Source organism: Oryzias latipes, chromosome 6 (assembly GCF_053564925.1).
Source record: "Oryzias latipes strain Hd-rR chromosome 6, Olatipes_Hd-rR_3.1".
NCBI classification, from domain to species: domain Eukaryota; kingdom Metazoa; phylum Chordata; class Actinopteri; order Beloniformes; family Adrianichthyidae; genus Oryzias; species Oryzias latipes.
In genome coordinates, this window is record NC_136242.1 from 23,150,802 (window position 1) to 23,166,569 (window position 15,768).

At 40.8% G+C, this 15,768-nt stretch overlaps 1 protein-coding gene across 9 annotated transcripts in view; it reads left to right on the forward strand.

The window, feature by feature from the left end:
- frmd4a (FERM domain containing 4A) overlaps positions 1-15,768 on the forward strand; it is a 101,318-nt gene that overhangs the window by 44,198 nt on the left and 41,352 nt on the right. For 2 of the 9 annotated variants that reach the window (XM_011476224.4, XM_011476217.4), the window contains exon 1: positions 2,075-2,583. The exons of 5 other annotated variants lie outside the window; for them this stretch is intronic. In XM_011476224.4, the coding sequence (XP_011474526.1) occupies positions 2,491-2,583 (93 nt within the window). In that variant the 5' untranslated portion in view covers positions 2,075-2,490. Of the gene's footprint in view, positions 1-2,074; positions 2,584-15,768 lie in introns of those variants that run through there. 2 more of the 9 variants (XM_078949377.1, XM_078949375.1) reach the window with 1 other exon arrangement.

Here is a 15,768-nt window from a genome sequence, read left to right on the forward strand (position 1 = left end):
AGTTCATGTTGGGTTCTCCCAGGTTTTTGCTGCGTTTCTTTTACTCATGCCTTGATACATGAGACGGTATTCCATTTATTTTCCTCTTTCTTCTAGCTTTTTTTGGTTTAGTTTTTTTAGTGTGTGTTGGCTAAATTTAGTTTGCAGAGGCAAATCCAAAGACAACAAGAACCACGATGCAGTATGTTATTTAGTTTTCTTCCTTTTAAAGGTCTTCACATCATTAAAATTGTGAAATGTTAGTATGGAAATGTAATCATTCAATTAGAAGACTGTTTTGTTTGTACTTGTCAACAGTTCAAACAAGATCCTTTCTCAGGAGTTTTGCCTACTGAAACAGAGGCAGAGATTCAAGCATCACATTTCCTTATAGAACCCACTGGTCCTGTTCCAAAGCAGAAATGATCACGTTTCTTGGTTCCTTTTCTCGGTTTCTCTAACGTGTTGTGTCCTGCATGAGTACTGACCACTCTTATAAATAGCCTGATGATATTTCAGATGTGGACCACAGTTACTCATTCATAGAAATGGGCCATGCCTCTGAATATAAAAGTATTACTTCAAGATTACTTTCTCAAGTATGGATATCTCTCCACCTTAATACAGTGTGTCTACCTTTGACACATCCCCACAGTTATCACCTAAACGGTCATTATATGAATAAGATAATTATGAGGGATGAAGAGGCTTGTGTGACTGCATAATTTGGTTGGTGTAATTCTGATACTATCCTGTGTGATTCTGTAGCAGTGAGCAAAAGGGTTTCTACTTTGAAATTGAAACTCAAACTTTTCTATGAACTTCCCTATCATCTCCAGGTGCTCATGACACAACCCATATTTCCAGTTTTTGTATCTTTTGTATTAATATGTAAGTCTGTAAACTGATATGTACACAGTATATGTATATTCCACCATCTGTTATCCCTGGTGAGCTTGAAACAAATGAAGAAAATAGACGAGTGCACAATTCATTCATTTATTCATCCTCTACCGTTTATTCCCTATCAGGGTCACGGGGCTGCCGGAGCCTATCACGGCCACTTGTGGGTGAAGGCAGGGGCACCCTGGACAGGTCGCCAGTCTGTCACAGTGAGTGCATAATATGAAAGACAATCAAATCAAATCATGATTCAAATTTCCAACAGAATTACTTCTAGTAGTTCTACAGGCTAAAGTACGCCCTCACAGTAGTCTATAAAGCGTACGTGTGTGTGCATTTATACCCTTTCACTTAAGTTAATCAGCTGACAGTTGAGTAAGAAAGCACAATGGCAAACCCAGCTCAGCATTGAGTGATGATTGGAATATGACAGTAAGTCATTAGGCACAGCTATAGCTCATGAGTCCAATAGCTTTAATGTATATGTAAAGACCACAGTGGGTCCTGCAGAAGACTGACTCAGCTGGACAAGAAAGCTCCAGCTCACCTCAGCTCTCAACCCCCGCAGTTGCCATATTTTAACCCCAGTTTTGCGTAGAGAAAAATGACTGTACTAATTACAGCACCCTTTTCAACGCTGGGATAAGCAAGACAACAATTATTTTCATGCATGAGCAATGTTGATGCTTAAGTGTGGGTCTGGGTGCATGTGGGATTTCAAAGATCATTTCAAAAACTAGATGGCAAAATATCCCATTTTCCTTTGGAGATTTCCCCCCATGTTATTCCCCATAAGATTATTTTAGATTGGGGCCATGAGGGCTGTAAACTAGGGGGGCAGGCTTACTCTGTGGCAACATGCCCGGCCATTACACAGAGGAATTTCAAACGAACTCCCGCTGCTCTGCAGAAACTATGTCCTAGATAATGACAGTTTTTTTTTCTTTTGGCTAAAAACTGCGTAATTGTGATGAAAAAAAAAAACATTGGGAACACTTTTACAACAGATCAAAAAATGATTGGAATGTGAGAATATTGTACTTTTTTTTCTCTTCAATCAAAACATCATTATTTTTTGTAATAACACACCAAACATTCAAAAATATCTAATTTAACGGAATACAGTGTATTTTACTTTGAAAATCTACACCCCATTGCTGCTTATGAGCCCCAAGCCCATACGTTAATAAAAGCAGTAATGTGGCATTAATCTAGTGACCTGGTTAAGCCTCCTTCTGAAGGAAGTGAGTCTTTGAGGGAGGAAGGGGGAGCTCGCGGGAGGATAGGGGGAGACAAAGCGCGGCTGCTCTGCCTCGCTCTCACGCGCTCATTCACCTCACTCGCAGCTGATGGAGCGGACCTGCGTGGAGCAGCAGAATGGGCAGCCTTTGGACACGGAGGGAAACTCAAACTGAGAGCCTCACATAGAACCGCGTGAAGAGTCCCGCGCGCGCGGAAAGCCCTAGCTTCTCGTACCTACCCTTCGCAAAACACACGCGCGCGCGCGGAAAGCCCGCGTGCCACACGGCTGTCAGGCTGGACGGCACGGCGAGGACGCCCACTTTACACATTCATGCTCAAAGACCCACAGAGACTGTGGAGGGCACCATGGTGGTCCAGGGAGCGGTGACGCCCGGGAGGACCCGCCGGCTGATGCTGAAGCTGCCGGTGGGCACTCTGCGGAGAAACAGCGGAGAAAGGGTAAGGATAAATCCTCCCCCATTCACTCTCCCTTCTTAAACTTTTGTCTCCGTGTCAGTAGTGGCAGTGTTCCGTCACGCCGTTGTGTGTGTGCGCGTGAGATTTAAAGGGGTCCTTTGCTAATCCAGGAAGCCGCATTAGATGTGAGTTGGTGGAAGGCAAGTCAAGAGCAAAGCCTTTAATCTGTACAGTGGACAATGCTGTGTTCTCTCCCTGACAGTCTGTCAATCTTTGCAACTGTCACTACTGTCTGCAACCAGCCTCCATCAAGGTTATGGAGGAGTCTCGGCTCTCTTTGACTACAGCTGCTTGTTACTGTCAGTGCAATTATCATGACTTGTGATATGAGATTGTCTCCTTTTATCAACCTAAACCACACATCGCCTCAAATTCAACTTGATAATATGAAGTGCTGCATTTGTTCTTCTTACTGGATAGAAATCCCTTATGGTTTTTTTTGTTTTTGCAAGGCACCAGAGCTGGAGTGTTCTTGTTTTTTACATTTTTTTTAGGTGGGTGTGGAGTCTGGGGTTAGAAATAATAGTTCCAGTTAAAGCTCAGACTTGGAATGTGTGTTGCAAAGTCAGTCTTTATATCATTTGTGAAGACAGGCTGGAACATGCCGTTAAAATAATCTGTTCATGCTCTTCAGTAAACTTGCTTACACCAAAAGGAGAGTTAAGTTCATTGTATTAAAAAAAAGAAAGAAAGAAAAAACAACAACAAAGAGATGAAAAGAATAGGTATGCAGCTGCTCCTATGTATGCGTGCTTCCCCTGAACCATTCATTGTGCGGAGCTTGTCAGCCCTCTTTCATGTTGTAAATACATAGGTATTAAGTGAGTCAGACTTAAGTAGAGTGCGTGTCCAGGTGATGAAGATTCTTCTAAACTGTATACTTTCAAATCACAAGGTGCCTGCAGAGATGAAATGTCTGTTTTAGGGGCTTCCACAAAGTCTTTTCAGATACTCTGTGTGTTTGTTGTAAACATCAACACAGAGGATCTATCCAAACTCTGGTTTGCTTTGCTGAAACAACCGTTTACTCTCATGATCTCTGTTGAAGACTTCAAAAGAATGAAGCCGTTCAACAATGGCGTTTTACCAGATTCTTTTTCCTTCTGGTCTTGCTATGCAGAGACTTAAAACTGATTGACAAACTGATTTGACTGCATCTGGCTGACTGTCACGATTGCCCTTGATTAGGGGGGGGGGGCTGGGTTTTTTTGGGGGGGGGAATAGCTGCAGCTGGAGTCAACAATGCATCAAGAAAAGTCACACTGATTTCTTCATGGAGAAAAAGCACATTTTCATAGGAAAAGAGGAATGCTTCTATCTCCTGATTGCACTTCCCTTCTCCAGCCGTTTTTATTTGAAACCATGTCCCTGTGGGCAGATTGAGGGGTAGCCTCAATCTCAATCATTGTTTTTTTTTTAAAAATTACCCATAACCCATTAATGCCTGGCTTTAATTCCAATTACATAAACAAATAATAGAATAGAATAGATCTTTATTTGTCATTGTCACAGGTACAATGAAATCATCAGTGTGTTTTTCAAGGTGATGCTAAATTAAGTTAAATCCTGGAGTAAATGGTGCGTTGCAAATTAGCAACATACAGCCTAAAGGGGTTAAAAAGTAAATGGGCATCAGCTGGCTGCGTAAGATTATGAATCCACATGTTTATTGTCAAAATTCCCTCATTAATAATTTTAATAAGAGACATTTTAACCTTATTTCTTTTGCTAGTTCTCAAACAGAGCAGTGATATACGGATTTGTTCATCTTCAGCAGACACTGTGTACTTTCTCAGTTAAAAAATGCTTTTGCTTCACAGCTGTGGCTTTGTCCTGCTCTGACTTGTCACATCAGATAACTCACTGCATTCACATCATTACCTTATGAAACTGAATTAGCTGCACTGTAAGTCTCAGAGAGCAACAGCTTATAAAACCTACCGTACATGTATTGACAGAAAAATCTACCTAGAAGCAGCTGACTGAGCAGGCTGGCTGGCTTCAGAGGAAATATATATGGCTGCAAGCTTAGATAAAGCTCAAAACATTTTTACATCGAATAAAAAACCCCGTCCTTCAGCATTTTTCCTGTGAACCTGCATGGATGCAAGGCAGCTCATCCCTTCTGGCAAACGTTTCTCCCCCATTTCTTTTAACCATCAGCCTTAACAGCTTGTTGAATGAATATTTTAAACCAGATCCTTCAGATTACTTTTTATCTGCCATCTAATTAAGATAGATTGCCTCGTAACGCAATTGATGTGTTGTTGAATGAGTAGAATGTATAGGAGAAAGCTACTGTACATGTGTTCATGCTAATTTGATCAATTAACTACTAGAAAAACTTTATTAGCTTCCTTATTTTCAGTTTTTCCAAACTTTTGTGTTATTGTTTTTTTTTTAGTCATGCCTCTATGATTTTAAAAACACACAACGTCACAACAACATGGGATGTAAGAGTGTTTACATCATACCTCGATAAAGATGAATTGCAGCTAGTAGTAACAGTTAAAAACCACTTCCATTGAAGGGGTGTTTTTTGTTTAGATCACTATTGTGAGCAGGCTAAATAAGGATTATCCCCACCCAATTTTTAATCCCGGTATCATGTTTAGATGCTTAGCCTTTTTCGCTCAAATTAAGTACACAACAAAACAAACAAAGAGGGGACTGGCATGTAGGTTTGCATATGTTTTTGTGCTTGTCTGCCTGATGGATGGTTTACTTTTCCACAGAAACATGTTGTTGTCTGGGGCTCTGCGGAGGAAGGAGGGGGGGGGAGCCCCAAAAGTGGGAGGGGTGGATCACTGTCTGAGGGTGACACAAACAAATGCACACATCCTGAAAACATACAATCATTACAGACAAAAGTGTGAAGCTAATTTACCGCTATACGCCTGAAAGCTGCAAGCAGCCAGGCGAGAGATGTGGCACGAATACTGATCAATCTCTTTTCACCTTTAAACTTTTCGTCTGGACCAATCACAGAGAAGGTCAGCGCTGGACTCCAGCAATCTCAGGTCAAGTTGATACCTAATGTTGATCTAATTGTCTTGACGTTAGTCTCAACTCATTGAAGCTGCTCCAAAGTTGATGTAGCAACCAACAGAAAAGAAAGAAGAAAAAAAACACACCCGACAGCCAACATAACTTCTTGTTTAATTCATAAATAATCCCTTTGTTGTCTAGTTGCCTCTCCAGCTTTTATTTTCCCCGCTTGAGTATTGATTCTGTGGGATTTCAACATGCCTGCAGGACTGTAGGTGAGAACTTTGGTCAGTCAGTCCAATTAAAGAGACCAAAGAAAAGCAGGAGTGATTCCAAAGCAAAGATATAACATACAGCTAAGGGTTCCTTGAGGTCTTGCTCCGTACCCAATATGGCATAAAAGGGGACCCCCCTATTCTCCCCAGGGCAGCTCAGAAGGAAGAATGTTATTGAGAAAGGGAGGAAAAGGGGGAGGAGACTCCCTCCCTCTCTTCTTCACCCGCTTTCTTTCATCATCCCATGTTATATTTTTTTCCCCCTTCTTTTATTCCCCGTCCAGAGTCAGCCCGCACACACTATAAGCACATGACGCAGCTGCGTACAGGTTCAAAGTGAATCCAAACGCAGCACGATCAAATGAGCCAATGATCACCCATTGACTGAGGGTGACGGCTGATAATGTGCTCTCTCTATGGAGACAGACTGTTAGCGGGGTAGCTATGGTGAAGAGTGAACTCTGGTGTCCACTGCCAAAACATCCCCGTCGGATGAGGAGATGAACAAGCTCGCATCTCTCTGTGCGTCCCCCATTTTACTGGCGTCTTCACGCAGAGTTCCGAATGATTTCTTTTTTTCTCGCTGCATTTCTGTTCTCTGAAATGACAGCATGGGATCTTCTGAAGGGGGGGCAGAGCAGAGGAAAAGAGGAGTGTGGGTTGATGGAAACAAGCATGAATTCCATCTCCCTTCAAACAGGATGTGGAGACCCCAAAATATTCCTTAAATATCCCAGCACAGTCTGTGCCCTTTGTTACACATTGATAGCGCGTCTCTGTGAGAACGAAGGCACTGTCTGTGACTCACCCATATGAAGGGGTTTATTCATAGTTTGTGTGTGTGTGTTACACAAGACATCTGCAAGACATCTTTTAGGAAGAGCTCAAAGGAAAAAAATAAAATAAAGTTAAGACTGTTAAAGCGTGTGTGATTGTGGGTGGTGTATGAGTGACAATGAGAGGCAGAGTGGAAAAGGGTTAGAAAGAGATGCAGTCTGGTTTTCCCGTGGGTGCACTGCAGCAACATGGTAATCCTCATTAATATTTATCTGCCATGCAAAGTGGAGAGACTGATTAGCCTGTGAGTGTGTGTGAGAGCACATGTGTGTCCGTGCTTTCCTTAAGTGAGCGCCCTTTTGTGCAAGCGTGCATTGTATTAGAGCTTAAAACACATGAACTAGGTCAACTTTAGTACTTGAGAGATGAACCAGTCCTAACACTTCAAAGGTTTTATGTCATCAAAGGTGCTTTTTATTGTTTTGTTTTTTTTACCGCACATGCATTATTTTAGTTTAAATTATTCCACCCATGGGAGCAGGGATGCTCCTGGCGCACACACGTATTCTTACACAGATGCATAGGGGGCCCCCTGTTGACACCCCCCCTCTCCAAAGGCATCACATTACGTCATTGATTTTTCTGCTTGCACCTCTAATACAATCACATTAAACTAGAGTGAGTCGAATTGAATTTTTGTCTTGCGCATGTGTCACTCGCAATCTCTCCTCCAGTAACACAGGTAGCTGTTTATTGGAAGACAAACCCTTTGAAAAGGTTTTCAGAAGTCAAAGACATGAAAGAAAAAGTGCAGAGCGGCTCTGAGGCAGTTGCACTTTCTGATCTATTTTGCTCACCATTGTTTCAGCGAGTTGGCAGATGAGAGCGCCTCAGCTGGGATCGTTCATGTGATTTTATTAGTGCAGGTGACCCATTTCCCTCCACTGCTTTCCCCTGATTCCAACTGTGACTTGCGAGCACTCTAGAATGCCATGCCTGAGTGAGGATCAGAGAGCGGGAGGAAAACGGAGAGATTGAGAGGCTGAGATGTGAGGGGAAGGAGCAGTGGAAGGCAGAGATAGAGAGGAGAGGAAGGGTAGGTGGGAGAAAATGACAGAGTCAAAGTCTGATCCTTATTCTACTGCGACTAAGATGACCTTTACGGATGTGATGGCAGATTTAAGGTTTATACAGAAGACCCATCAAAATAGAGAAGACATCTTTAAATTACCGATTAACTAATAGATCATTTAACTGTCGGCTTCATGTGTCCACTAAAAGTCAGTGTCCTGTCCTCTATTGTTACTATGGCAATAGCTGAGTGACGCTCCAGGCATGTCTGTTTACATCACAGTGACTGTTTGCCCTTTCCCAGGACTTAGCAGGACACTGCAAACACTCAGAATCATGGGAACAGTCCACCATCATCCCTAATATTGCCTTGCTTTTTACCAGGGCAAATATTTCCACAGCCTATAAAATACAGTGCCCCGGGGATGAGGAGGAGGTGGGACATCTTCAGTCAAACCCTGTTTCATTTTTGACACGTATGAATACCATACATTCCTCAATAGTTTCTTAACACATCAGGGACCGCAACAGGAAACTGTGAGATGGGGAAATTTGTACCAATTTAGTAGGGCTGTCATAAAAAATTCCCAAAAAAATCATTGATGCTTATTTGGTATTGTCGACGCATCGTTTTCTTCCCCCTTTTTTTTAGTCATTTGGTTTTCATGAATGCATATACAGCCAGTGGTGTTAACATTGGACAAGCGCCAGACACGCAGGTGGCAACAGGGAGAAGATTCTTCTTCTTTTACTGTTTATTAGCTCTCATCCGCATCTGCAATCGAAAGAGGCTCAGTGTGCAAAGTCAAAACGTTTTGTTGTCACTGCTCCTATAAATGTCCGTCATGGAGTCATACTAATCCGACCGGACATTAGCAGTACCAAACATGACACAAACCTCCACAGACAAAATACCAGCACCATCACCTTTTGTTAATTTCCCATTCCTTTACGTAAACAATAATCATTGGCTAATCGGCTTATCGAAAAAATAATCGTTTACTACTGAAATAATCGTTAGTGACAGCCCTAAAATAAAGGGCATCATTCAAAATATCAGATGATAAAGAAAAATACATCTTCATTTATAAGTCAAATAAGTCTTACCTATTTGTAACTGTACCTTGTATTCTTTACAGCTGATAGAACTACACACAGTTGAAAAAAGCCTTACAGGCACCATGTTCACTTAATCATACCAACTTTAGCTTAGGAATAAAGGAATAATCCTTTAATTTTGACAAACCGTACCATGAATCTGAAAATTGCACATTCAACCTGCCCACTTTTTATAATACAGATTTTAAAAAAATATTAGGAGCATGATTATCGGTACATAGTGCCTTATCCCAAAACTGACACTAATAAGACATTTTACTCTGTGCTTGAAAAGTATCTAACTTAATACCCAGCTCTAGTTTTGTGACAAATGGGCACTAAAACACTGAAGTGCAGAGTTATTATTGATCATTCTGGTGAAAGATAGAGAATAAAATATATTATAAAAGTTAATAGCTCTTTTTTTATAATCAGATTTTTTTAATCCCAGAAAGATTGAGTTTTAAATACTTTATGTTTACATTCAGGAAATGTCAAATGTTTAGCATTCAATCCTTCATTAAAGTCACATGGGGGGGGTTGTTGAAGAACCCAATCCACAGAGATGAGGAGGCAGGAGGTTCTAAGTCAAACAAAGTCTTTAATCCTTGAAAAAAACAAAAACCAGCAAAGAGCAGGCAAGCAAAACTAACAGACTAGAACTCAAGATACAAACAGGGAAACAAGATGTTAGGACCAGCACAGGAGGAAGGCAAAGACAGGACTTAAATACACACAGAACAGACAAGACACAGGTGAGAACCATCAGGACAGATTGGGACCAGGAAGTAAAACTAGAACTAACAAAACGGGAACCCTTGAAAATAAAACAGAAAACAGAAACTCGAAAAATGACAGGACAAAAATAGAACAAAGAAAAGAACCCCAAACCATGACAGTTTATGTGTGTTAACAGGTCAGAGTTGAAAACAAATGAGCAACAGTGTCTTGGCACAGCTTGTAAATGAGCTTTTTTAGAATTATTTTGACACTGATAGAGTATTGCATGCAGGGCTAATACTGACTTTCTTTTCTATTTTTACTTCCAAGTATTTGCTGGGTCAAATTGCGACACTCCAGGCTTGGAAAACTGAAAGCAAAAATGTGTCCTTTTTTTCCACAATCTTTCCAGCTCAGTATAACATTAACATGCTCCTTCATTTCAACAGTAGATGGGATCATTTTTGTTCAGGTCAGGTTCTGAAATTCAGTCTTTTTTCAGTTAAAACAGAAATGTCTGTCATGTGATATAAAACGTAAACAGACAGTGTGCAGATGCTTGCTCAGCATGTAAGCGCACCTCGCTCACCTGGAAAAATGACACCATGAGACAGAAATTGAGAGGAGCTGCCACTTTCAACTGAGTCGCCATTTCACTTTAAAGCAACCTCCTATCAGAGAAACTGCGACATGGGCTGCACTTCCTTAATGGGAATGTTTGCATTTGTGGCTTTCAGACTAGCGGTTGTGCAAAACTAGAAAAAAGTGATTAAGAGGAGGAGGAACAGGACAGACTCAGCAAAGACCACAAGGTGTAAGGGACGGCCATAGGAGGACTCTCTGAGTCTAACGTCGAGGACGTCAGACTGGTAAATTCCAAGAGGAGAAAGCTCTGACTGAAGCTAAAGGACAAGATGACCTGTCTGTCTGATATGTACCTCCTGAGATGACCTCTACCAGAGCTACGCAAAATGAAGAAGATGCAAAAAAGGAAAATATTCCATTTCATTAGTTTGCAAAAGAAAACTGGATGTCCTATTGAGTTAGACTTTGTCTGATGGTCACAGTGTTAAAGAAGTCATGGATACTGTCTTGATGGGTTTAGATGAGGCAGTCGGCACTCGACAAAGTCTGCTGTGGACTCTCACCTCCTCAGCCATTCAACGACTGTGTGTGCACACCAGGAACCTTTCTGCGTCTCTGCATTTAAGACACACACACAGATGTGTTACAAGGCCTCTTTACCAGGTAGGTTGTGGTCTAGATCAACTAGTGTGCTGTGGTACCCTGGTGTACTGTGAGAGATTGTCAGGTGTGCCGGGAAATTGTTAATACAGACTAGAGTTTCTTCTCTTTTTTTTATATTTTGGGTTGGTGGTGTTTGCTTTTTATCAAGGAAAGCGTGTACCATGGCTCAAAAAAAGGTTGAAAAACGCTGGTCTAGATAAACATTTGAAAAGGCATTGTAGATGTGACTGTTCATTTTAATTTTATAAAAACTTATAGCCGGTAGAAGACAAAGCATAAATGAAAGTTTAAACTTTGACTACTTACTGTACCTTGCCTTGTAATAAAAGGTAAAATAATGTTCTCTATGCCAGGTAAAGAAATAGGTATCATGTGTCTGCATTCTCTCAAAAAGCCCTGAAGGACAAAATCAGATAATACACTTTCAGGTCAGCCATGCTAATCAGCTGCCCTGAATTGTTTTGCTGCCACTGTGAGTAATGTGCTTTTGTTGGTGTGTTTGGCATCACAGGAAGCTGTGTTGTTTGGCTCACTGGTGGGAGCTGGTAGCTAAAGCTGTTACGCAGGGCTTTTCAGTGTGCTGGTCTTTAACAAAAACACGCTCCTTTAGGATTGAAGTTTAGGTTATTTTAATTGTTTTTGGTGGCCTCTGTCTTTTGTAGCTTATTCTGACTGTAATTCATCTAAAAGTTTTATTAGTATGCACTTGATTGTGCTTGAACATGTGGACTCATAGCTTTCCTGCAGAGTCTTTAGTATTCCTCAAATGTTTCACCTGCCCTACATCCAATTGGCCCTGCAAATTCGAACAGGCTTCCAACAGTTCTTGTTGCAAGATGGCCAAAAGGCTGGACTTATTGTATTCCCTTGTACAGACTCATCTAACAGTATGAGCTCAAGCGTGCATTCAAAATAAACGAACATCAGGCGATGTTTCCTGTCTTTTTGCTCCTTTTACTCTCAGGAAAAGAATGGGCTGGGTTGTTGTTCTAACGTTTGTCCTTTAAATGTAGCTCAGACATTCATGCATCCCAGAGAGGGTAACACAATCAGAGGAAACAGCAATTATATACCTCACCATCCTCTGCTCCCCCTTTTTCTTTACAGACACAAACAATGGCTGACCAAAGGTGGTCCAAAACAACTTTCAGCAGCTGTTTTCTAATATTTTTTCAAGCATCCGCTGGTCTGCAAACAATTTTGTCTGGTGGAATGGTCTAAGGTGGAGCGGTTAATAGAGGGAGTTGCAGAGCCAGAGTGGGAGGGTTTAGTTTGTAAGGCAGGATGGGGATATCCCTGGTCTCTCTGCCCATCTTCCCACTGTTAAAGCTAATGAGAATCCCAGCCTAGTGAATGGGATCTACAATAAGGAGAGAGGAACACTTTCTGCATTTTTTCTCTTCTCTTTTACTTCTATTAGATCCATTGATTTCCCACGCTCTCCAGTAGAATTTCTATTTTTGCCTCTTTTCCTAATTTTATTAACATGCAGTTGTATTTTTAATCGTAATAATAAATCAGTCTAGTCTTCCCAGCAGGCCTAGCCTCAAATTTAGCTCCTCAACCACTGCATGGCACATACTGTGTTAAGGTGGTGATTTGGCACCTACGGTGTAAAGTAGTCTGTGCTTTGTGGAGCTAAAACCTGTGTAATTATGCTGTTGTGCTACCTTAATAGGCAGATTGTAACGTTGTGCGAGATGTTGTGTGTTTGCGCAGACATTTTTACTTTCCTCACGAGAGAATGAAGCCGCGTGCTCGCTCACACTTTCATGCTGCACATCAGGCTGACTCAACAGCCTCCAGTCACACGTTTTCCTCTTGTGGGACGACCCTGTAAACAGGGTTAGTAGCAGCAGGCGTGTGAGGGCAGGGCTCTGCAGTGTGGTGTTAGACAGTGTCTCTTGGTAATTGTTTGTCATTCCTCATGTTGTTTTCCACTTGTATTGATTTCATACGTGCACGCTGTATCTTTTCTCAGCTTCCTCCCTTTCCTCCTCTCACCGCCCCCATCCCATCCCAAAGGCAGGATGTCCTGCAAAGTCGAAGACTACAACAAACACAGATGGCTGGGCTTTCCCCAGCATGGCATGAATCAAGTTCACCTGCATTTGTCTCATTATTGCAACTCACAACATTTGCAAGCCATCATTTTATTTTGTATATATAAAAAAAAAAACTACCGTAAAAGTAGGAAAACCCCTAACATTTTCTCCTTCCCCCGATGAGCTTCGAGTTCCCAGTGGAATTTTAATTAAGCCATCTTTAGCAAAAATCATGAACCTGTGTCCTTTGATAGGACATAGTTTCTGTAGAGTGGCAGGAGTTCATTAGAATTTCGCTTCTGACCATTTGGGACCATTGGCACAGATAAACCCCCCCCTCTCCTGTCCTTTTTTTACCCGTATCTGAGAGCTCTCTATTTATGCGGTTTCCCACTACCTTATACCCCCAATCCAACATTAGTGGTGCAATGCCAAGAATGGCGAGCAACATTGGAGCTATCCAGCCATACAGTTTGAGCCAGATGCGAGCTAAGATGAGGAAAACAAAAGACGTACGTAGATCAATTTGTCTGCAAGTGAATGCATCACAATAGAGCTGAACAGGGAGTTTGTTTTCCGTGTTGCCAGATTCAGTCACGGTTTTCCAGCCCAAAAGTCATTTAAAAACTGCCAGGTCCCACAAAAAAAAATAAAAAATAAAAAAATACCCAAAGAGTTAATCAGGAATTAATTCGCTGTAATTAGCAATAATCAATTACCATTTATTTATTACTTCCCATTTTGATTGAAAATCCAACTTTGAACTTTTTTCATTGATATTACATCCCCAATGTTGCTGCAAGTCAGAGCAAAACACAAAATAGTGGACTCCCATTGAACTTCATTAACGACCACAGAAGATCAAACGTAATTCGTGTGAGCGAATGTGCTCATGTATTTCGCTCAAACATTAAGATCATTCAGAAAAAAAGAAGTAAGGGTAAACACAAAAACGTATTATAGGTAATTTATGATCATGATCATACTGGAAATTTTACCTGCGTTTTTACTTTTAGTGAATTTAAGTGAAGTGAAATAAAAGCAAATATAAAACATGTTAAAAACCTGTTCTGGTGAATCCATTTTTTTTAAAGAGCCTATTGATAAAACATTCAAAACTAAATCAAGTATCAGCTGAGATAACTCCAACAACTATTTGGTCTTCCTAATTTTGTGCAACACCAACAGTGAAAATCCTCTCCCCCCAAAATATAATACAGTTATAAACAAATGATCGATTTTTTTCTTTATCACGAAAAGTGCAGCTGTTTTTCTCACTTCATATCTTTTCAGTGCAGCTTTATGTCTGATCTGAACACTAATTTAATGTAAAACAAACGTGAAATATATATTAACTATTAAATCGAAAGTGAGGACATGTAATAGAAAATGTCAACAATGTATTAAAACGTAATGAACCATTATATTATCAGCATACGCTGAGTAAACTAAAGGCACAAAATCAACCCAGTTTACATAGAATTGCACGATTTGCCGTGAGGTTTAGCTTGCAATCCTATGTAAGATTGCAAGAATTGCAAATGCAGCCTCACGGGAGGATCTGCCACTTGACTGCGCTCCGTGAACTGCTTCACCTCACAGTCTGTGCTGTAACTGAACAAGAAACATACAAAATACACAGATTTGAGTGAAAACAAGGATTAAATGATATATCAGTGCCTCCCCTGACTGCACGTCCCTGGTTGAAAAGCATTTTAAAGAGGACTAAAAACCGCCGAACCAATCCCAAACTGGCCCAAATTATGTAAACCTGCCAAAAGCAAATTTTGCCCGCAAATTCAGAACCAAACCCACCCAATTGGGCGAGAAACCGCTCAATCATGCAACACTGCAAATTGGATTAAAGAAATACTCGGAAATGCAGATTTAAGATTACATTTCTTATTGTATGTCCTCCATCATGAAAAAATACCACATACCAAGAACGAGCGAAAAACACAAAAAAGACAATTTTTATCAGGGTGGGTCTTTAAGACTTGATAAGTTAATTTGCTAGTTAAACTAAATACATTTCCCATCGAAGCAATTGTTAATAAGACAAACTGACAAGAAAATTCTTCTCCTAGCGGCCAAAACGACTTTGATTGGAACAGTCTCCTAGCAAAAAAAACCCCACTGAAAGGTTTTATACAAACGTAAAAGCTTCACATCCTTTCTCATCTATCATACATATTTATTGCATTTGACTCTTGTGTTAAGTTTCAAGAGCTCCTGAATTGTACTGTAAGGCAGAGAAGCAGTTAAGTCATCTGAACTCATCTGGTCCTGTTTTCTGTGACAACTGTCCTGTCATAGAGCATTTATTTTATTATCCTCTGATGAGCTACACTACAAAACAAAGTAAAGACACGTAAACCTAAAGCAAACCAAACAGTGCTTTTGATTTGTGTCAGATTCACTTTATGTTAGTTACTTGTTTTTTACGTGATCCAGCGAAGTCTTGGCTAGCAGTCAGATGTTTTCAGTTCATTTCCTTCATGCAGGGTGACTGTTAGCAGCTCCCATTAGTCAGGTTAGGATTAAACTGCTTTTTATCACAGTTTTCTTTTATTTCCTTTTCTGTTTGTCATCCCTTAATTAATAGATTCCACTAAACAGATGCCAGTAAATAACCTGAAGACAAATAGGCTAATATCCAGGATTTGGAAATGTGTGTGTCCAGGCTTTCTTTTCCTCTGTTTCCCATTCAACTAACTATTAGAGAATGAAGCCAAACTTTTGACTTCCTGCTGAAGAATTTTGTCCATTATTTCTGTCGGCCAGGAATTTTTCTATCCCTTCTGCCAAAGTCAAGATCTGAACGTGAGAAAGTCTTTTCCCAGAACCTGGAGTGAGGTCCTAGTTGAAGGGAGAGATTAAAGGCAGTTTTCCCAGCGCTTTCCAGCACTTTGTTTATTGTACTATTCATTCTGTGCGTCTTTCTA